The 23209-nt window shown below is 43.6% G+C and overlaps 1 protein-coding gene across 1 annotated transcript; it reads left to right on the top strand.

The window, feature by feature from the left end:
- The first annotated feature begins 16185 nt into the window (after positions 1–16185).
- Positions 16186–22646, top strand: LOC134358311 (peptidyl-prolyl cis-trans isomerase-like). The gene is made up of 6 exons (XM_063070397.1): positions 16186–16387; positions 19112–19142; positions 20645–20733; positions 20821–20917; positions 22296–22371; positions 22454–22646. Exons 1-6 carry the CDS (start codon positions 16208–16210, stop codon positions 22587–22589), a joined length of 609 nt encoding a protein of 202 aa, XP_062926467.1. The 5' UTR covers positions 16186–16207; the 3' UTR covers positions 22590–22646.
- Positions 22647–23209: the final 563 nt, after the last annotated feature.

Genomic DNA, 23209 nt, shown 5'->3' with positions numbered 1-23209 from the left:
AGTTAGGGGAAGGGTTGATGCTGGTGCAAGGGAGGGGGGAGGGGGCTTTGTGGTTCTAATGTTTTTCTGCCATTCATTCTTTGGGTTCTTTTCTCTCTGTTTTGTGCATGGCTGCAAAGAGTAAAAATTTCAGGTTGCAAACTATATACATTTTCTATTATTAAATTGAACCATTGGACCATCCAAAGAGCTGAAGAAACCAAGGCTACAGTAATATTTCCCAATGAAAGTGGAAAATTTCTCCAAAACAAAATGTACAGTAAAAAAAAATCAGTGTCTGTACTTTATAGCAGTGTTGTCCCCAAAGTTGGATTCACCCTTTCACCTCATATATATCACCAGATAATACCCTGAAATACATTTTGTTGCAGGCACTCACAGTAGAACAAAAGATAAAATAGAATCAATTGAAAACTACGCACACAGGTGATAACTTAATTCAACTTCACTCACCCCCATCACTGAACTCTTCCCACAACGTGGACTCACTTTCAAGGACTCTTCATCTCATGTTCTTGATACTTATTGCTTATTTACTTACCTACTTACTGCCCATTAACTGGCATTTAAGGCAGCAATGAAGGTCCTCTGTCCCTGGCGGTGTTCAGGTCTTCCTTCGTCATGTCAGGATCTTCCCCTCAGTTTTCACTACTGTCAGTCATGCATGTCCCAGATGGAGACTCAGAACCACCATCACACTCAGAAGTAGAAGGATTCTTCATTGCTGTTTCTGTAGGGGCTTTGTTTTGTTAGCCCTGAGCTGAACCCCCAAATCTGGAGGACCAGTAGACCACTCTTAGACCTGCCTCTACCATTTGCCCTGTTTGGCATGGATGATTCTGCCAAGACCCTGAATCCAGCCAACAGAGTTCTCTGGGACATTGAGGCACCCGGTCCTCCAAACCCTACAACAAGGTAGTGGTCCTCTTGGAGGTTATTTACTTTTTTTTTCATGTTGTATTTGCACAGTTTGTCTTTTGCACATTGGTTGTTTCTCCATCCTGTTGGGTGTGGTCTTTCATTGACTATATTGTGTTTCATGTGTCTACTGTGAATGCCCACAAGAAAACGAATCTCAGGGATGTATATGGTAACATGTATGTACTTTGATAGTAACTTTACTTTGAACTTTAAACAACGACTGACAAATGAAAGACTTGTTTGGCTGTAGTCTTCTTAATCATGTACAGCCATTATCTCTTGTGTTATAGAGGGATATAGCAGAGAAATAGTCCCTTTGACCCCCCCCCAACTATCAATCATCCATTGACACTAAACCTACATTCATCCCATTTTTAAATCTCCCTACATTCTCATTCACTACCCCCCAGATCCCACCACACATCCTCTACATGCAAAGAACAATTTACAGTCGGCCCACAAGCCGCTTAGTCTTGAGATGAGGGTTCAAGGGAGGTTGACGAAAATGATTCCAGGATTGAAAGGCTTGTCATATGAGGAGTATTCGATGGCTCTGGGCCTGCACTCACTGGAATTCAGAAGAATGAGGGGTGACCTCATTGACACCTATCAAATGGTGAAAGGCCAGGGGATTGGGGCTGAGAGGGAAAATTGGATCAGCCATGATGAAATGGTAGAGTGGACTTGATGGGGCAAATGGCCTGATCCTGCTCCTATATCTTCTGGTCTTATGGAAACGAGAGCTCCCGGGGGAAACACGCACATACAGCCACGGAGAGAATGTGCAAAGTCCACACAATCCTCCACATACGCAAGGACATGGTTGAACCTATGCCTCTGTCAACAGGACTGACAGAAGATGCAATGCCACACATACTGTATAGCACCTGAGGGCAGGTTTGAATCTTGCTGTCTATGAAGTCGCAACTCTACCAGCTTCACCATTGTTTCTCCGAATTACAGATTTCTAAAGATAGACCTGACTTTACAAACTGCCTTTCTTGTTCTTTGAAAACCTCCCGGAGAAGTCCTTTGAAGTGTCACTACAAAAAAAATGTTTTAATGAGGGAATTAAGATTTTTGATATGTCACTCCCTTGATTTGCCATTGCGTGCAGACAGCAATCATTAACCTTTTGTAAAAGAAGTATTTAGATACTTCTAATTTAATAAAAGACTGTTGGATACTGACCTACAGCCCTCAATTAGTTACGTAGTGTTACATGATCTACCAGTACAAACACTGACATTCTCAGAATACTTTGCTTTTAATGTATTTTATCTGATGCTTTTAATTAATATTGCATAGTTTGATGGAAAGTACTGGAATATATCATTTGATGTGCGATGGTAGTAAAATTAAATCTTTGGTGGCAAGTCTGGAAATCGACAGAATGGACTCGTTGGGCCGAAAGTCCTGTGTCCATACTCTATGACTTTATGGCAGCAGCCTTCAGGAGAAACTATACTGAGTGCTGAAATGGGAAGTTTCCAGCTGATGTATTTAAATTTTAGGCTTTTAAATGAGGGATATGAATGAGTGTATCCTACTCTAAGACGCTGACACATTAGGACGCAGCGGCCAGTCCAGGCCCAATCAAAGGTGCTTTTGCTCGTCTTGTACGTCTTTTGTATGATCCAAAGTCACCGCTGTATGCTCAGAACATCAAGTACTGAATCAGAATCAGGTTTGATATCACCAGCATATGTCCTGAAATTTGTTGTCTTTGTGTCAGCAGTGCAATGTAATAACAAATAACTGAGAAAAACAGTGAATCACAGTAAGTACATATATATTAAATAGTTAAATTAAACAAGTAGTGCAAAAATAGAAATAAAAAAGTAGTGAGGTAGTGTTCATGGTTTCAATGTCCATTCAGAAATCGGATGGCAGAGGGGAAGAAGCTGGTCCTGAATTGTTGTAAGTGTTCCGTCAGGTCCTTCTTGCTGGTAGCAATGAGAACAAGGTGACCTGGGTGATAGGGGTCCTTAATGATGGATGCCGCCTTTTTGAGCATCGCTTCTTGAAGATATCCTGCAGACTACAGAGGCTAGTGCCCATGATGGTGCTGACTGAGTTTACAAGTCTCTGCAGCAGCCACCCCACACCAGACAGTGACGCAGCCAGATAGAAATGCTCACCACCATACATCTGCAGAAACTTGCAATTGTTTTTTGCTGACGTGCCAAGTTTCCTCAAACTCCGAATGAAGTACAGCAGCCGCCGTGCCTTTTTTGTAGCTGCATCGATAGGTTGGGTCCAGGTTAGATTCTCAAAGATCTTGACACCCAGGAACTTGAACTTGCTCACTCTCCACCTCTGAGCCCTCTACGAGGACGGGCGTGCGTTCCTTCTTCTTACCCTTTTGAAAATTGCAATCAGTTCTTTGGTCTTACTGACATTGAGTGCAAGGCTGTTGCTTTGACATCACTCAACTAACTACATGTAGTATATCTCGCTCCTGTATGCCCTCTCATCACCATCTGAAATTCTGGCAATAACAGTTATGTTGTCAGCAAACTTATAGAGGCATCTGAGCTGTCCCTGGCCACACAATCATGAGGGTAGAGAGAGCAGAGCAGTGGACTAAGCACACAACCCTGAGGTGCACCAGTGTTGATTGTCAGCGAGGTGGAGATGTTGTCACCAATCCACATAGATTGCAGTCTTGCAGTTAGGAAGTCGAGGGTCCAATTGCAGAGGGAGGTACAGAGGACCAGGTTCTGGAGCTTTTCAATCAGTACTGTAGGAATGATGAAGTTAAACACTGAGATGTAGTCAATAAAGACATTCTGACATAGGTATTTGTATTGTCCAGGTGATCCAAGGCCACACGAAGAGCCAACGAGATTGTGTCCGCCTTAGCCCTATTGTGGCAACAGGCCAATTGCAGTAGGATTATGTCATCAGCGAGTTGCCCAACAGCAATGGAGCTGGACTTAGTGCACACTGCTATTGTGTTGTCACTTGGATTTTTTGTGTACCATTCACCACCGAAAAACAATGTGGCAGTGATTGTCTTGGAATCGCAAGACCCTGTTGGACGTCGGTAATGTAGAATAATGCAAGTCCAGTTCACCGGTTCATTGGTAGACCAATGGCAGGGGAGCTGTATTGCCTCAGTTGCGGCGTGAACGGTCACTCAGGAGAGGAGATGCTAAGGCGGTGCTGTTCTACGGTGTTCACTGGTGTTTGCAGAGTGGAAGGACGTGCTGGACCAAGGCAACTTACCATCAGTCTGGTCATGCCACACAGGGACTTTCGTTATATACATTTTTAATCTTTGTGACTATATGTTTTTTTCTGAAATTGCAACTATACGTGCTATTTGTGTTACATGCGTGTGCTGTGTGCTGTTGGTAATGTGTTTTGCACTTTGGGCCCAGAGGAACACTGTTTTGTTTGGCTATATTTAACCTGAACTTGAACTTGAAATTCTTGTTCATAAATATATACTCAACGGCCACTTTATTAGGTACCTCCTGTATGTTTGTGGTCTTCTTCTGCTGTGGCTTATTTGACAATTGAGGCAAACCACTGCTGTAACGCGTGGTTATTCGAGCCCCTGTCGCCTTCCTTTCGGCTTCAGGCCATTCTCCTCTGACCTCACTCGTTAACAAGGTGTTTCCTCCCAATGAACTGCCACCCACTGGATGTTTTTATTTTGTTTCTCTCACCATTCTCTGCAAACTCTGGGGGCAGTTGTGTGTAAAAATCCCGGGACGTCAGTAGTTTCTGAGATACTCAAACCATGCCATCCGGCCCAACAAGCCCAAGTGACCAATTAACCTACTAACCTATACATCATTGGATTGTGGGAGAAAACCAGAGCACCCGTGCGTTCTCAGGGACAATGCACGAATTCCATACATGCAGCGACAGGAATTGAACTCCAATCACTGGCACTCTGAAGCAATGTACTGTCCACTGTGCTACTGCGCCACCCCTGATGATGTAGAGAACTAATTTTAGTTAAGTTTATATCCCATTCACATATTGAACCAATTACTAGACAGTGATTTGCCAGCAGGCCTTTTCATCACTGAACAAGCATGATAGTGTTATAAAAGCCAAAATTCTAGATGTATTCACCAAGGCAGAGATATGCGTGACTCACGAAATTCAGCCCTAACTCTGTAAGAGATGCTCCCTTTGTTTTATCAGTCCCTCCCCATCCTCTGTGTAATTTAAAACTAGCTTGTTCTCTCTCTTTCACAGTTCTGACGAAGAGCCTTTGACAGTAAACTCCTTAACTCTGTTTCTCGTTGTCTGATCTGTTAGGCTTCTTCCTGCATTTTCTCTTTTTGCTTCAGACTTCCAGTCACGGCAGTTTTTTTGACTTTGAAGTACGGTCCTGTCCCCGCCCACATTGTGCGGCCAAGACCACCCAAATGCAAGTGCTTTGTGTAGAACATAGAACGTTACAGCACAACACAGGCCCTTCAGCCCATAATAATGTGCTGGCCTTTTAACTTACTCTAAGATTGATCTAACCTGTCCCTCCCACATAGACATCCATGTGCTTATCTACGAGTCTCTTTATGAATACTGTGTGCTTGCTTTTATTGTTTTCTCTCTCTGCACACTGGGTATTTGGAAGTTCCTTTTTTTAATGGGTTCTATTAGGATTCTTTGTTTCGTGGCTGCCTGCGAGGAGATGAATCCAAGGTTGAATAAAGAACACATACTTTGATAATATAATGTACTTTGAACTTTGAACTTAAATGTCCTCTGCCGGAACCCCTGGCAGCACATTCCATGCACCCACCTCTCTCTGTGTGAAAAAACCTACCTCTGACATTCCCCCATATTTTCTTCTAACCATGTTAAAATTAATTCCCCTTGCATTAGCCATTTCTATCCTGGGGGGGGGGGAACATCTCTGGCTGACATTAATCTTTAAAAATTGAGCAACACACACAGAGGAGCAGGAAAACTCAGCAGATCAGGCAAGTTGTTTCAGGTCGAAAACCTCTCAGTGATAGAGGAGCCTGTGCAGAAGATGAGGCTGAGGCATTTGCAATAATCTTCAGTCACAAGTGCCAAGCAGATGATCCAGCTTGGCCTCCTCCAGAAATCCCCAGCATCCCAGATGTCAGTGTGCAGCCGATCCGATTCACTCCATGTGATATCATCAAAGAGCTGAAAGCACTGGATACTGTGTAGGCTATGGGCCCAGACAAAATTCTGGCCATGGTCTTGAAGACTTTGCTCCAGAACTTGCCTCGCCTCTAGCCAAACTGTTCCAGTACAGCTGCAATACCGGCATCTACCTGGCAATGTGGAAAATTGTCCAGCTATGTCCTATACTCAAGAAACAGGACAAGTCCAACCCAGCCAATTACCACCTTATCAGCCTACTCTCAAGCATCAGCAAAGTAATGGAAGGGGTCATCAACAGTGCTATCATGCAGGACCTACTCATAGTCATAGTCATAGACATAGTCATACTTTATTGATCCCAGGGGAAATTGGTTTCTGGAATAACCTGCTTACGGATACCCATTTTGGGTTCCATCAAGGCCACTCAGCTCCTGACCTCATTACCTCCTTAGTCAAAACATGGATCAAAGAGCTAAATACTAGAGGTGAAGTAGAGTGACAGCCCTTGACACCAAGGCAGCATTTGGCCTAGTATGGCATTAAGGTGTCTTAGCTAAAATGGAGTCAATGGGAATTAGGGGGAAACCCTCAGCTGGTCGGAATCATACCTGACACAAACGAAGATGGTTGTGGTGGTCGGAGGTCAATCATCTCATCCTCAGGACATCACTGCAGGAGTTCCTCAGGGAAGTGTCCTAGGACCAACACTCTTCAGCTGATGCATCAATGACCTGTCCACCATCTACAAGGCTCAGGTCAGGAGTGTAATGGAATACTCACCACTCACCTGGGTGAGTGCAACTCCATCAACACTCAAGAAGCTCGACACCGTCCAGTACAAGGCAGCCCACTTGAGTGATACCCCTTCCCAAAGCATCCAATTGCCCCACCATCAATGAACAGTTGCAGTTGTGTGTACTATCTACAAGATACACTGCAACAACACACCAAAGTTCCTAAGGCAGCACCTCCCAGACCCACGACCACGACCATCTAGAAGGACAAGAACAGCAGATACCTGAGGACACCACCACTTGGAAATCACTATCCACTCACTATCCTGACTTGGAAACATATCACTGTTCCTTCATTATCACTGGGTGAAAATCATGGAATTCCCTCCCTAAGAGTACTGTGGGCGTACCTATGCCTCAGGGACTGCAGTGGTTCAAGAAGGCAGCTCATCACCACCTCTTCAAGGGCAGTTAGGGATGGGCAATAAATGCCGGCTTAGCTGGCGACGCCCACATCCCATAACTGAATAAATAATTTAAAAAACCTGAAACATCGATGGAATTCTTCTGGCTTTTTGAGTGTTGCTCCAGATTTTTGTTGTCTGCAATCTCTCATGTCTCATCTTAATCTTAATAAAAGTCAGTCCGCTCATTAGAGTTTCTGCTTAAAAGTTCAAAGTTCGAAGTAGATTTTATTATCAAAGTACATATATGTCACCATATACAACCCTGAGGATCATTTTCTTGTGGGCATACTCAGCAAATCTATAGAATAGTAACTATGACAGAATCAATGAAAGACTACCCAACTAGGGTGTTCAACCAGAGTGCAGAAGACAACAAACTGTGCAAATACAAAAAGAAGAAACAATAATATAAATAAACAAACAATAAATATTGAGAACATGAGAGTCCTTGAAAGTGAGTACATTAGTTGTGGGGACATTTCAATGATGGAGCAAGTGGCTTGAGTGGAGTTATCCCCTTTTGTTCAAGGGCCTGATGGTTGAAGGGTAGTAACTGTCCCTGAACTTGGTAATGTGAGTCCTGAGATTCTTGTACCCTCTTCCTGTGGCTGCAGCGAGAAGAGAGCATATTGTGGGTGGTGGGGGCCCCTGACGATGGATGCTGCTTTTCTGCAACAATGTTTCATGTAGATGTGCTCAATGTTTGGGAGGGCTTTATCCGAGATGGTCTGGGCCGTATCCGCTACTTTTTGTAGAATATTCTGTTCAAAGACCATGGTTTTTCCATACCAGGCCACGATGCAGCCAGTGAATATACTCTCCACTACCCATCTATAGAAGTTTGTCAGAGTTATTTATCTATTATTTTTATTCATTGATTGAGATACAGAGTGGAATAGGCCCTTCCATGCCACCCAGCAATTCCCAGATTTACTCCTAACTTAATCACGGGACAATTTACAATGACCAATTAACCTACCAACCAGTACATCTTTGGACTGTCGGAGGAAACCAGAGCACCCGGAGGAAACCCACGCGGTCACGGGGAGAACAGACAAACTGCTTGCAGGCAGCGGTGGGAATTGAACCCAGTCACCTGTGCTGTAAAGCATTGTGCTAACCATTACGCTACAGTGCCACTAATGGGCAGAGTTTAACAAGATGAAACAGAGGAAGACCAACCCAGAACAGCTCTGAGCGAAGATTGTAAACTTTAAATTAAAGTAGCCAACATAACACCATTGAGTAGTCCCCTACTATGATAAAATGGATTGATGGCCTCACAATCTACCTTGTTATGACCTTGCACTCATTGCCTGCCTACGCTGCACTTTCTTCTTTATTCCATGTGATACTTTATTCTGCATTCTGTTATTGTTTTACCTTGTATTACAGTTTTATAGAACTCTGGTTAGGCCAAGGGAAGGATGTTGAGGCATTGGAGAGGGTGCAGAAGAGGTTTACCGAGATGCTGCCTGGTTTTTGGGTTTGTGCTATTTTGAAAGGGTGGACAAACTTGGGTTGATTTCTTTGGAATGCTGGAAACTGAGGGGAGAGCTGATAGAGGTTAACAAGATTATAAGAGGCATAGATAGAGTAGACAGGGAGTATCTTTACCCCAGGGTAGAAATGTCTAACACCAGAGGGCACGCATTGAAAGTGAGAGAGGGTAGGTTCAAAGGGGATGTGAGGGGTAAGTTTTTTGCTTTGTGAGTGATGGATGCCTGGAATGCGCTGGCTGGGGTGGTGGTACAGGCAAATACATTAGAGGCTTTTAAAAGACATTTAGATAGGCACATGGATGTGAGGAAGACAGGCAGATATGGAAATGATGTAGGTAGGAGGGATTCGTGTTTGGATTGTTTTGATTTACTTTTTAGCTGGTTTGGTACAACAATGTGGGCTGAAGGGCCTGTTTCTGTGCGGTACTGGTCTATGTTCTATGTTCCTCAATGTACAGATGTAATGAATTGATCTGTATCGATAGTATGCAAGACAATTTTTTGACTGTACCTTGGTACATGTGACAATATAAACCAAATTACTAATTTACATCATATCACAAAAGACACCGAGTTCTTAAAGTTCCACTGACATTATATATGTGACAAATGGCAAATGACAATACATTAAAAAAAAGAGAAAATGGCAGTGCTTGGATGGCGAGGATCTTTGACGATGGATGGGGCCTTCTTGTGGCAGCACCTCTTGTACTGACAGTGGGGAGGTTTGTGACTGTGATGTATTAGGCAGAGTCCACAACTCTCTGTAGTTTCTTACATTCCTGTACATTTGAAATGTTGTACCTGACCATGTTTCAACCAGTCAGGATACTTCCAACAGTACATCTGTAGAAGCTTGTTAGAGTGCCATTTAAGACATGGTCATAGAATTATTGCTCTGTTAACCAATACTTCAGATCTTCTTCTTCTTAAGTCCATCATCTCTGCTGGGCCACAGGCCGCTGACAGCAGCTTGCCAGAGTCCACAGTCCTGGGCCAAAGTTTGATTGGCCTTGTGGCTTCCACTTTCACCACACGGTTTCAAACGAAGATCCTTCCTCTCGCAGGGATGAGGTCTTTGGAGCTTCTGCTGGTGTTCCTGTAGCGCTGGGTTTTTATGGCATGGGGTTGCTGGCCTCACAGTTATCCCTGCTCCTTTCGCAGCCAGGCTTGGGGCTGTCAACAGCAGAGTTACTTAGGATGTTCTATCAATCAATACTTCTGTGATTCAGTATTTGATGTTGTGTTAATCAATACTTGCGTTGTTGGTGAATCTAGAGAGCCAGGATAAAACAAAGTCTAATTTGGATGTCAGGAATCCCAACAGATGTGCTCGAAAATTCAGAGGTATCTTGTCTTTTGAGCTGTGCTCCAATTGCAATTATGTTGTTCTATGGAACCAAAGTTCAAGGTTCAAAGTACATTTTGTTATAAATTATACAACCTTGAGATTCGTCTGCTTACAGGCAGTCAACCAAACAAGAAACCTGAAAGGACCCAATTAATAAAAAGACCAACATCTCATGCGCAGAGAGAGAAAAAAAACAAATCAAATCAAATCATGCGAACAGTAAAGCAAGCATCTACATTCAGAACAAAACTGAGTCCATAAACCAATGCCCAGAGTGGCTCGGACGTGACACAGCCTCAGCCTCCGCGCCAGAGAGAGGGGAGTAAAACATTGCTGAACATATCTGTTTGACCCTTGGCTCCGGTCCTGACAATTTGACTTTTCAGTCCATCTGGCCTGGTGTTTAAACTGGACAAGCACCGTCTCATCCCCCAGATTTGGACCCGAGCCCAGCCACAGCAATAGGCTCCAGGGCACTTCCGGCCATTCCTTGACCTTTCCAAATTGGCGCGGCATTTAGATGGATCAAACCTTGCTCCTGATGTAGGTGGATGAGTTCCAAAGCAGCTTTCCTCCACTCCACATGATCCAACTTTGTCTCCAAAGTTCCAAATTCTCCTCTTCTCTCCAACACCTCCTGGAACATGCCTCAACCTCATTCCGACTCCGTCTCACAGCCGCACGCCCCGACCCTCAGATTAGCCTCGCCTTTACTCACTTCTTCATTGTTTGTGGTGATCGCTTACCACAACTTTCCATATACAAAGTGTTATTAATAGACTGCATAGTCGAATTTCTTGCTCTGAGAACCACCAGCAAGCTGAAGCCCATGTTCAGTAATGCCATCTTAAACCAGAAATTGCTTGTACTCAAAATTAACAATGCAATTGTAACCATTGAAACTAATTGATCACTTCTGTTATGCTGGTGCTTTAATAGTGTAAAACTTTGACATACTGTACATTGAGATTCTTCTGATGAATTTTCCCAGAGGATTCTTCCACTATATCTTCTCTCTAAAAGTCTTCATGTTCTGCTGAATGCATAGCTACAGTCTCCAACTGGTGCATTTAAATCCCCACAGCTTGTTATAGAAAACATCTGAGGGTTCTGCATGAGAAACAGTTTGGATGTGTTTTACTTGTGGTCATAAGACCCTGTTGCACATTGGTAACATAAAATACTGCAAGTCCAGTTCATTGGTTCATGAGCGTGTCAGACAGTGGGGGGGGGGGAGCTGTCTGGCCTTGGGTTATTGCGTGGACCAGGCCCTCATGCTGCAGTATTGCCTGTGACAGCCATCTGAAAGCGCAAGAGAGGATGCGGGAGAGAACAGTGGCACACTTGGCACACTGGAATCATGTTGGATTCAGTGTTGACTCCTGCAGAGCAGCTTTCCCATTGGTGCTGCTCCCCAGTGTTTGCTCCTTAGAAGACCAGCTGGATTGGCTTTGCCTGTGGCTGACCCAAAGCGAGATCAGGAACTGCTATCTACTTGTTCTTGCAGAAACGTGGCTTCAGGAGATCGGCCCATGCATCATCGATCTTCATGCCACTCAGGGACTTGGGCTATATTACTTTTTAGTGATTGTATGTGCTATCATAACTATATGTGTTGTGTGCTGGTTGCTTTGCAACTTAGACCCAAAGGAACAATGTTTTGTTTATCTGTATACATGTGTACGGTTGAACGACAATTAATTTTGAACTTGAACTGGACCTTGAACAGTGATTTTCCTGCCATCATGCACTAGGTGAGGAGGAATAAGATTTTGTGAATATTTCTGAATTCATCTGACAGAGATGACAATGCTCTGTCAGTAGGTTAAATGGTCATTGTAAATTATCTTGTGATTAGGCTAGGATTAAGTAGGTGGGTCGTTGGGCAGCACATCTCTGTCTTCTGCTACATCTCTAAATATATAAATAAATGACATATTCAGCTTTGAATTGGACAAGATCATGGGTGTAATCTTGGAAAGCTCATCAATGGTACAAACTTGACTGTAAGAATCTCAAACTGAAGCCTATTAGACCCAGTGAATTGTATCTCAATCTGATTCTACTGCTGATTTGTAGGACGAGGGTGGGAAAAGCGTAAGTGTTCTCTTCAGCACCCTGCTGCCACCCAGCACACATGTACACCCTGTCTGAATGTCCTGCCACAACTCCCTGTCTCACAGACACACTCAGGTCCGGCTCTACTTTTCATCTTTTATTGCTGCTGCTTCAGATATTGATACGACTGTGGATTTTATTATGATAGTGACAGTAACAAGGTCCTTGTGTTCGAATGATCTCCCTCCCCCTAGATGCTGTGGGCAGACGGGGCCAGAGCAAGGTTTGATCGACATGGATTGTATATTTGGACTCTAATCCAGGTTTATGATGTGTTCTAGCTCTAGTCTGTTCACTCCTTTTGTTTCTACCTTTGGGCGATTTTTGAATCGGGGCGGCCTACAGGCAATGAACACTGTGCTGGACTGAAATATGCCTTTTGATATTGTGTTTTATATTCTGTGTTTTCGCTCACTTTTTTTTGTTGTGTGGGGTGAGGGGAGTTTGATGTTTTTCTTTGAACAGGTTGGTTCCATGGTTTTCTGTTTCATGACTATCTGTGGAGAAGACGAATTTCAGGTTGTATACTGCATACATACTCTGATAACAAATTTACTTCGACTTTTGAAATTTTTGAACATTATACTGTCTTACATAATGCTCTTGGCCCTTTATGTCAACCTGTCAACCTTTAGGCCTTGCCATTCTGAGGTTTGTGCTAATATTTATTTGGTGACTGTATGTGCTGATTTGTAACTATATCTGCCGTTGTGTGACTATGTGCACTGTGTTTTGTGCTTTGGCCCCAACTGAACAAAGTTTCATTTAGCTGTATACATGTCATAAACTTGAATTAGCAACAGGGAATGGTTTGGAATTAAAATATATTGTATGGGTATGTGGATTAAGAACAGAAGTGTATGATTTGCCATTTCTGACTTAATTTAACTTAAATCAAAAAATTTTGGGGTGCAGGCTAAATGTACAAGATTCAAGCTGGTACTACACCCTAACACTGGACAACAATGATTTGTATTCCTGAATACTTTTTGGCGTATCTTATAGATTCTTATAGATTTTGGTGTATCTTATAGATTCCGGGCTGCCAATCATGAAAATCACCATGAAATTTCCCTATCACGCACCATTTTTTGAAACTGCCTTTATTATTTATTTCAATACATAACTCAAGTCAGAATAACCTTTGCCAAGGTTAAGGAAGGCTTTTTTTTTGTCCACAAATCAAACAGGTCATCAATGACAGGCATTTCGAAGAACTTCTATTGGGACCGGAGAAAATTACATGGAAGGCATTCAAGGGGTCCTGCTGAAGGGTTTCAGCTCGAAACATTGACCGTACTTTTTTCCATAGGAGCTGCTTGGTGTGCTGAGCTCCTCCAGTCTTTTGTGTGTGTTGCTGGAGATGTTGTAATGGGGGACAAGGAAATGGCGTTTGAACTGAATAAGTATTTTGCATAAACTTGTTGAAGTCATAAGCTATGTTCCCTCTAAGCTGTGCGCGTGTGCGCGCACGTTTTTCAACCAGCGCACAAAGGAAATTAATGTGCGCACGAAAGGTTAGTTACCTAAAATAATGTAGTAATTAATAATTATACTTATTGAAAATAGTCTTTTAGCTAAATGTTTCTGTTAACTAATTAGTCGGTTTTTCAAATACCACAATGCACGTCACTAACTTACGTCACCTCACCTTTCCTGTTCCGGTTTGTACAGCTGCATCATGGCGGCAGCCATCTTTGGCGGACAGTGTGCATATCGTAAAGTTTACAAAGATCTGTTTCAAATCCTGTAGATAGCTTACTAAGTTTTTACTGAAAAAGATCATTCAGATGACCCTGTAGCTAAATACTGTCACAAGAAATTGATAAGCATCACATACAAAGTAGCTTTACAGGTTTTAAGTGATGTCTTTGATGAACTGGCTGCACTGTGCAAGATTCTGCAAAAGAGTGGCCTGACACCGATTGATTCACTTCATTTTGCGCGAGGCAAAATTAACAAGATAAGAAAGCAGTATCTGGGAAGCAACGTTTCGTGGAGTGACAAAGTTAAAGTTTTGCTAAGCCAACAACGTGAAGAAAAAGTCACAGTAGATACAAGTTCTTCCCCCAAGTCATCAGACTCCTCAATACCCAGAGCCTGGACTGACACCAACCTACTGCCCTCTACTGCGCAAATTGTCTTGTTTATTATTTATTGTAATGCCTGCACTGTTTTGTACACTTTAAGCAGTCCTGGGTAGGTCTGTAGTCTAGTGTAGTTTTATGTTGTGTTGTTTTACGTAGTTCAGTGTAGTTTTTGTATTGTTCATGTAGAACCATGGTCCTGAAAAAAGTTGTCTCATTTTTACTGTGTACTGTACCAGCAGTTATGGTCGAAATGACAATAAAAGTGACTTGACTTGACTTGAAGTTCACAGTTGACTTTTATAAATAGTCTTTGTGTTCATTTAGAAGAAAGGTTTCCTGATGATGAGGTACAAGAATGGTCAGCTTTTGATTTCTCCGCAATTGCAGATTGTGACTTCACATTTGGCGATGAACAAGTTAATGCCTTATGTTTAAAATCATGCTTTTCTAGCTGAAAATACTGTAATAGTTAGACAGTTTAATGATTTCAAATTTTCCATGCAAGAAAAAATTAAATCCGAACTGATTTCAAACTTTGCTCAAATGGTGGCATTTGTACTTCAAAATGAACAGTTTTGCGACCTTGCACAATTAATGGACATTGGGGGAACCTTTCTTGCGTCTAGTGCGGACTGTGAGTTCTAGCCCGATGAATCAACTCAAAAACAAGCTGAGAAACCGTTTAGGTGAATGTCATTTGGTTATGTTAATGAGAATCAAAAGCTATCAATGGGATGGAAGTTCTATTAGTCTAGATAGAGTTTACAAAGAATGGGTAAATGCCAAAGACACGAGAGAGAAAAAAATAACTTGAGTGACTTAAATATGTATGTTATTTTGTTGTTATTCTGTGCAGTTTTATGTCAAAAATATTTTGTAAATCTACATAAACTGTGCCGTGTGTGCATTCAGTGCGCACATACAGGAAATAAATTTGCACAACGTAACACTAACTACTAACGTTGGTCATAAGGATCTTAATTTAAAATGGTGACTGTTCATTTCCCTCAGAAGATGCTGCCTGACTCGACGACTTCCTTCAGCTCCTTCGTGCCTCGCTCCACATCCCCAGCGTTTTCATATGCAATTAACGATGATTTATCAATAAAAAACCTTCTCCACTATCGTCCATTTATTTAAGTATCATAAAGTCTCGCAGATACGATGCGGGAAATCTGAAAAACACAAAATGGTGGAAAAACCCAGCAACTACAAACTTCACCGCATTTTATGAATATTTTGAAAGTGATCCGACATTTTAGCGTATTTAGCATTTTGCTTCTGCGCTCGTGTTGTTTATCGCAAAATATAAACCACTTCTCATCAATACGAAATTCAAACATTTAACTGCATTTGATTTCCGCCCTGTTGGGAAGATTGCAGAAAAACACGAAGAAGATGTCACCAATCGGCTGGCACTTGACAGCGATTCGGTTTCTATTGGCCTGTCGCGTCCCGCCCGGAGTGATTGACGGCACTCTCCCGATTTCTACTGGCCCGCTGCGTCCCGCCCAGTGTGATTGACGGCACTCTCCCGATTTCTACTGGCCCGCTGCGTCCCGCCCAGTGTGATTGACGGCACTCTCCGGATTTCTACTGGCCGGCCGTGTCCCGCCCGGAGTGATTGACGGCACTCTCGGGCTTTCTACTGGCCTGCCGCGAACCCGCCCAGTGTGATTGGCGGCACGCTCCAGGTTTCTATTGGCTTTCAGCGTTACGCCCTCTGTGATTGGCGGAGCGCTCCACGTTTTTTACTGGCTGGGAGAGTCCCAGTGTGATTTGATAGCGCGCCCCAAGCATTTACTGGATGGACGCCTCTGCCCGGTATGATTGACAGCGCGTCGGCGGCTTCTATTGGCTGGCCGCGACCCGCCCGCATTCCGGCTTCACCGCGTGCGCAGTTTGCAAGGAAGTACCTAAAATGTTTCTCGGCTCAGCCCAATACTTCCTGCATTGTCGCAGAGTGACAAAGGCAGTGTACAGCTTGTCGCTTGCGTTTCTCTCCGACCTCAGAAACTGCAGCACCATGGCCGGCAACAAACCCAAGGTTTTTATGGACATCTCTATTGGGGATAAACCCCAGGGTCGCGTAGTGATGGAGGTAAGTGACGGATGAATAATATTTCCAAATAAAAGAACAACTCCGAACCGGTTTCGAGGTCAGTAGAGGAAAATAAATGAAAACGTTGTAAGAAGATCAAAGGGAAAAAAAATATTTGCAGAAAACCATCTGAAAAAGTGGGAGCATTCAGTGAAACGTTAAGGTCTGAAATAAACCGGAAATGTCAGACAATTGGAGCCAAACCCGCCAAAATGAGTCACCGAACAATGCAAGAGATTTAAATTTTGAAATAAGAGCTCTGGATGTTTTTGCAGATTATTGGAGTTAAAGTTGAAAATTTAGCAGAAACGAATTGTTACTCAGTGTTCCGCCGCCTAGATGTAACTTTAATGGGACGAAAGCGGGTTACGTATTTTGCAGGAGCGGATTTTCTAAGTTGATATTTCACCAAGAGGGTGGTTAATGCGATGATTTAATCCGATTGCGTGCGTTGGGACGTGTAGGCAGGCTTGGTGAACGTTAGACGGCCGCGATCGCCTCCGGAATGGACGGGCCACGCTCAACGCTGGGGTTTTTTTGTGGCCGCTTCGGGAGGAAATGGCTGCCGTGCCGAAGCAAAGCGGAGCCTCGAGAGACCGGGACAGGGAGGGAGGGGAGGCGGGAGTCACTGCAGAACTTTCAGAACTTGCGGCGACCTTAGGGCGTGGTGGACTGGCTCCACCGAGGATACGGGGAGTCTGAAGTACCGAGCAGCTTCTGTGGGGGGAGAGAGAGGGGGGAGCAGATCCAGGGGCCGCGGGTCTCGGTCCCGGTGCGACGGGCCGAGGGGCCGCGGGTCCCGTACTACCGGGTTAAGGAGCCGCTGGTACTCTTCAACCATCAGGATCCCGAACCGCCGTGGACAATTTCACACCAATACTGAACCGATTCCACAACCTATGGAGTCGCTTTCAAGGACTCTACAATTAATGTTCTTAATATTTATTACAAATTTATTTATTTTGTATTTGCACATTGGTTGTTTGTCAGTGTTTGTGTGTAGTTTTTCATCAATTCTGTAGTATTTCTTCTGTGAATGCCTGCATAGAAACGTATAGACATGTACTTTGCGTGGCGGTCAGAGCGACGCTATTAGAACTTCGGCGGAGTTCACTTTCCGCATCGTCTGTCAGGAGTTGATACGCCTTCTCTGTGAGCACATTAATCGATCATTTTAAGTTGCCCTGTGCAGGGGTTAGATGGGTGGGTTGCTGGGCGATGTGGTTCATGGGCCATAAGGGCCTGTTCTGCCCTTTATCTCTAAATCAAATACATTTACTTTGAACTTGGGGAGAAGCTTCTTCAAAGGCCTTTGATTGGTTCATTGTTTCTCTACAGATACAGCCCGATCTACCAGTTTCCAGCATTGTCCAGTTTTCTCGAACTCCCACTTGTTTCTCCAGCGCATATTTTCTGCATGCCTCCTAACAAACCACATAGGAACTGAATCAACTTGCAGAGCAGCAGGAAATCTGCGGGAAGAACACTGATGCTCTTTGCCTGCTGAATTCCTGCTGCAAATTGTATCTTCCTCCAGGCTTTTAGCATTAGCAGTCTGTTGTGTCTTTGTGTGGGTTTCCTCTGGGTGCTCTGGTTCACCCCCATTAATTAAGTTAGTCTTGCGAGACCATGGATCTGCGCCTGGAAGGTCTTCACTCTCCAGGGCGCAGGCCTGGGCAAGGTTGTATGGAAGACCAGCAGTTGCCCGTGCTGCAAGTCTCCCCTCTCCAGGACACCAATGTTGTCCAAGGGAAGGGCATTAGGACCCATACAGCTTGGCACCAGTGTCATCGCAGAGCAACGTGTGATTAAGTGCCTTGCTCAAGGACACAACATGTTCCCTCAGCTGGGGCTCGAACTCACGACCTTCAATGCCTTAACCACTTGGCCACGTGCCCACTTCCAAAGATATACAGGTTGATAAAATGTGGGCATGCTATGTTGGCACCAGAAGCATGGTGACACACGAGCTTCCCCCAGCACATGGAGTCATGAAGCATGGCTCATCTGCACATCTAGTCCATTGATCCACGCCTGGAGCATAGCCCTCCAGCCCATGTATTTATCCCAACTTCTCTTAGATGGTGAAATTGAGCTTGCACCCATCACTTATGGTGGCAGCCTGTGTCTCCCTCACACCACTCCCTCTGAGTGAAGAATTTCCCCTGAATATTTCACTTTTCACCATGACCACTACTTCTAGTCTCGCGCAGCCTCAGTGGAAAAAGCCTGCTTGCATTTACCCTCATAATTTTGTAAACCTGTCAAATCTCCCCTTATTCTAAGCTCGACATCCTTGGTCTATGTTGGTCATTAACACAAAATGAGGCCTTTCACTTTAGTTCTCAATGTATATGTGACAACCTAGTCTTTATCTTTTGCACACAAAGGTGGAGGGTGGGTTTGATATTCTTGTTGCTGTCTGCGTAATTTGTAATTTTTTTTGCACGGGGGGGTTGATGTTTTTGCCATTTGCACAATTGTTTCATTTTTGTGCATGGGGGGGTTTGATATATTCCTTTGAACAGCCTCCATGGCTTTCTTTGTTTTGTGGCTGTCTGGAGAAGACGAATCTCAGGGTTGTATGTACATTGATAATAAATGTACCTTGAATCTTTTATTGAGTTGTAGAACCCAACTGGACTTTTTGATTAATTTCATTTGTAAAAGTGTTGCAATCACACAGAATTGATAATCTGATGCTGTCTCTGTTTTGTCTCCCAGCTAAGAGCAGATGTTGTCCCAAAGACTGCAGGTGAGTCTCAGGAACTGGCTGTTGAATTGAAGATCACAGTTTGTATCAAAGTCAAGTTTATTGTCATATGCACAAGTACATGTATGCACAGACGCAGTTAAAAGGCTTGCTTGCAGCAACATCAGTCACAGAAATCACATTAACAGCATTCACAAAAACTTGTAACTTTTAAAAAGGGAATGCAATTAAAACAAAAAAGATGATCTATTTTAGTGCAAAGTGGTCATAGTGTTGCTAAACTGTAGTGATGAGGGTTGTAGTGTAATGGCTAACACAGTGGTCTAGGTTCAATTCCCCCTGCTGCTGATAAGTTCTCCTTGTGATCACATGGTTTTCCTTTGGGTGCTCCCAATTTCCTCCTGCAGTCCAAAGATGTACCGGTTGGTAGCTTAACTGGCCATTGTAAATTATCCCATGATTAGGCTAGGATTAAATCGAGGGGAGTGGGGCGGATTGCTGGGTGGTGTGGCTCAAAGGGCTGGAAGGACCTATTCTGCATGGTACAGTCGGCCTTCCGGATCTGCGGGGGATTGGTTCCGGGACCCCCCACGGATACCAAAATCTGCAGATGCTCAAGTCCCTTTTATAAAATGGAATAGTATTTGCATATAACCTGCGCACATCCTCCTGTATACTTTAGATCATCTCTAAATTACTTATAATACCTAATACAATGTAAATGCTATGTAAATAGTTGTTATACTGCATTGTTTAGGGAATAATGACGAAAAAAAAAGTCTGTACATGTTCAGTATAGACGCAACCATCGTAGCTCTTCTGGGAACGCTGATGCTGCCTTGGCATCAGCCGATGCCAATTCTCCCGTAATCTTTAAGTTCTTGAGGCTGTAGCGCTTTACATAGCTAGCCAGCCATCCCTTAGTAGCCTTAAACTCCATCCTCTCGCTCACAAGTAGCGAACGAACAAGACGCCAGGCAAACAATGCTCAAACAACGAATGCTGGAGAGAGACTGAGGATCTGTGAAATGGCGGGAGGCTACAGCAGGGTACGCCTACACATCACTTCATTCGCGTGGATTCAACGTAGTGCTTGGCGCAGGGCAAATTCCAGTTTTGCTTGTTGGAACTTTCTGGAATTTTTTTTCGAATATTTTCCATCTGCGGTTGGTTGAATCCACGGATGCGGAACCCGCAGATACGGAGGGCTGTATTTCAAAATAAAGATGGCATGGCCTGGATTGTGGGGATCTTTGATGGGTGCTGCCACCTTGAGGTAGTGATACTACCAGTAGTGGGGAGGGGTGTGCCTGCAATGTCCAGTGCTCTACTTTCTGCAACCGTTTATGTTTCTGTGCATTGAAATTGCTGTAGCAGATTAGGATGCAATTAGTTTTGATATTTTAACAGTACATCTGTAGAATTTGCCACGCACTAACAAAGAAGCCATACCTCCTTAACCACCAAAGGAAAGTGTGTCTTTTTCATTACCCTCTGCATCTGGGTTTAGATGTGCAGTCTTACTCTGGATGGCTTTGTTGCAGAAAACTTCCGTGCATTATGCACAGGCGAGAAGGGTTTCGGTTACAAAGGCTCAACGTTCCACAGAATCATTCCTGACTTCATGTGCCAGGTGAGGACCAATGTTCAGGGACACATCCCTGTTCTGATCTTGATCCAGCCGCTGCAATGATGACACATTCAACTTTGAATCTTCTAGGGTGGCGACTTCACAAAACATAACGGCACCGGAGGCAAGTCCATCTATGGGGAGAAGTTTAAAGATGAGAATTTTCAGCTGAAGCACATGGGGTCAGGTAAATGGGATGTTTGCTCTGATTGTATTGGTGCTTTCCAAGGTTGGTGTGGTGATGTAGGGAGTAACATATTCAACCTCAAGTTAATTTTCACAGGCGTACATGCCCAGCATATAAATGCCATGAAAATGAGCTTTTTGCAGCAGCACAGTACTTTACAAGGACAAATGTGTAGACAAACTTAAATTAATGTACCTTTTTCAGGAGGGGGGGGATTTGGTGAATCACTTGTCACTTTAGATTTTTTTTTTGCATTCCTATCATCTTTATTGCTGGCATCTATTTCCCCTATGCTTTTGCCCAATGCCCATTAAGGAGAACATCAGCATTACTGTAATACATCATGAAGTTTGTTTTAGAACACAGAGCAGTACAGCATGGGAATAGGCCCTTTGACCCACAGTGTTGTGCCGAACCAGCTAAAAAGTAAATTAAAACCCCTCAAAAAAAAAATGAATCCCTCCTACCTACACAATGTCCATATCCCTCCAGCTTCCTCACATTTGCGTGCACATATCTTAAAAGCCTCTAATGTATTTGCCTCTACCACCATACCAGGCATTTTCTTAAAATACTTAGCCCTCACATCCCCTTTGAACCTAGGCCCTCTCACCTTTAATGAATACCCTCTGGTATTGACATTTCTACCCCAGGAGGGGGTGCTGTGCCCCTCGTAATTGTATAAACCTCTATCAGATCTCCCCTCAGCCTCCAGTGCTGCAGAGAAAACAAACCAAGTTTATCCACTCATGATAACACGTGTCCTCTAAACCAGGCAGCATCCTGGTAAACCTCCTGCACCCTCTCCAAAGCCTCAACATCCTTCTTACAGTGGATATTGAACTGTGTGCAATACTCCAGATGTGGCCTAACTAGAGCTTTGTGGCAGTGCAATACATTAAAGAAAATCTATGTTACCCTGAATATATATAAAAATAAGTAGTGCAAAAACAGCAAAAATAGTTATTGGACTATTCCAAAAAACCAATGGAGTGGAAGAAGCTGTTCCTAAAACTTTTGAGTATTTGTCTTCAGGGTCCTATACTTTCTCCCTAATGGAGGTAATGAAAAGAGGGTGCGTCCTGGGTGATGGGGATCCTTAATGATGGATGCCGCCTTCTTGAGCCATCGCCTTTCGAAGATATCCTTGATGGTGGGATGGGTAATTCCAATGATGGAGTTTGTTGAGCTTTTTCCGATCCTGTGCAGTGGCTCCTCGATATCAAATGGTGAGGCAACCAGTTAGAATGCTCTCCACAGTTGAAATGTGCTAGACTTTGGTGACGTAACAAATCCCCTCAAACTCCTAGTGAAATGTAGCTGTTGCTGCCTTTGGCATTGCTGTAGATCTGAACACTTCTGCCATTTCCCATTGCAGGCACCCTGTCCATGGCCAATGCTGGACCAAATACAAATGGTTCCCAGTTCTTCATATGCACCGAAAAGACCAGCTGGTAGGTGGTGTTCTTATTTACTTTGTTCTGTTTTTCACTGAGAATTTTGGAAGTAAATAATGTTGCCTGCTTATTGTTACAGGTTGGATGGGAAACATGTTGTGTTTGGATCAGTGGTAGAAGGAATGGAAGTGGTAAGGAAGATGGAGAGCCATGGCACCAAGAACGGAACACCCAGTGCCACTGTTAAAATCACTGATTGTGGGCAGTTGTCCTGAAGTATTTGAATTTGGAATTGTACGGTTTAAATAAAGTGTGATTGTTTGGAACTCCAATTTTGAGTTTTAAAGACCACAATTTTTGGCAAATCATTCAGGTACCTTCTCAGAGATTTTCCATTATTCGATCCTGGTTGTTCTTTCAACTTCATGTGGTGTGCTGGCTGAAGAAGAAAAATGTTGCATTGAAATTTTTGGTTTGTTATAGAAGAGTAGTGGGTCTTTTAATTGCACTGGGTGGTAGTGGTCAGCACATTGCCTCACAGTGTGGGCTGTACATTACTGCCCCCCCCCCCCCATAACCAGATGGGTTTCCTCTCGGTACTCCCATGTTCCTGTGCCTTACAGGTTAGGGTTACATAGAAAACTTGCAGCAGAATACAGGCCCTTCGGCTCATAAAGCTGTGCCGAACATGTCCTTACCTTAGAAATTACCTAGGGTTACCTTTAACCCTCTTTTTCTAAGCTCCATGTACAATTGAATTAAATGTTTCTAAATCTGGAAGATAATTAACTAACTTGGTCAAAATGTGTATACTCAGTAAGTATAAGCTCTGGGGTGGCAAACTGCATGGAACAGGTACTAGTACAATTCAATAGGATATTGTTTACAACACAGC

The sequence above is a fragment of the Mobula hypostoma genome, chromosome 18 (genome assembly GCF_963921235.1).
Source record: "Mobula hypostoma chromosome 18, sMobHyp1.1, whole genome shotgun sequence".
Classification (NCBI taxonomy): Eukaryota; Metazoa; Chordata; class Chondrichthyes; order Myliobatiformes; family Myliobatidae; genus Mobula; species Mobula hypostoma.
The sequence above is the reverse complement of the archived record's forward strand: the minus strand, read 5'-3'. Positions and strand labels throughout refer to the sequence as shown.

Excerpts from the sequence above, each read along its gene's own strand:
- LOC134358311 (XM_063070397.1), top strand. The coding sequence starts at position 16,208 with ATGTTTCTCGGCTCAGCCCAATACTTCCTGCATTGTCGCAGAGTGACA. Across the intron at positions 16,388-19,111 it reads AGGGTCGCGTAGTGATGGAG|CTAAGAGCAGATGTTGTCCC; the intron begins GTAAGTGACGGA and ends TTTGTCTCCCAG. Across the intron at positions 20,918-22,295 it reads GCTGAAGCACATGGGGTCAG|GCACCCTGTCCATGGCCAAT; the intron begins GTAAATGGGATG and ends TTCCCATTGCAG.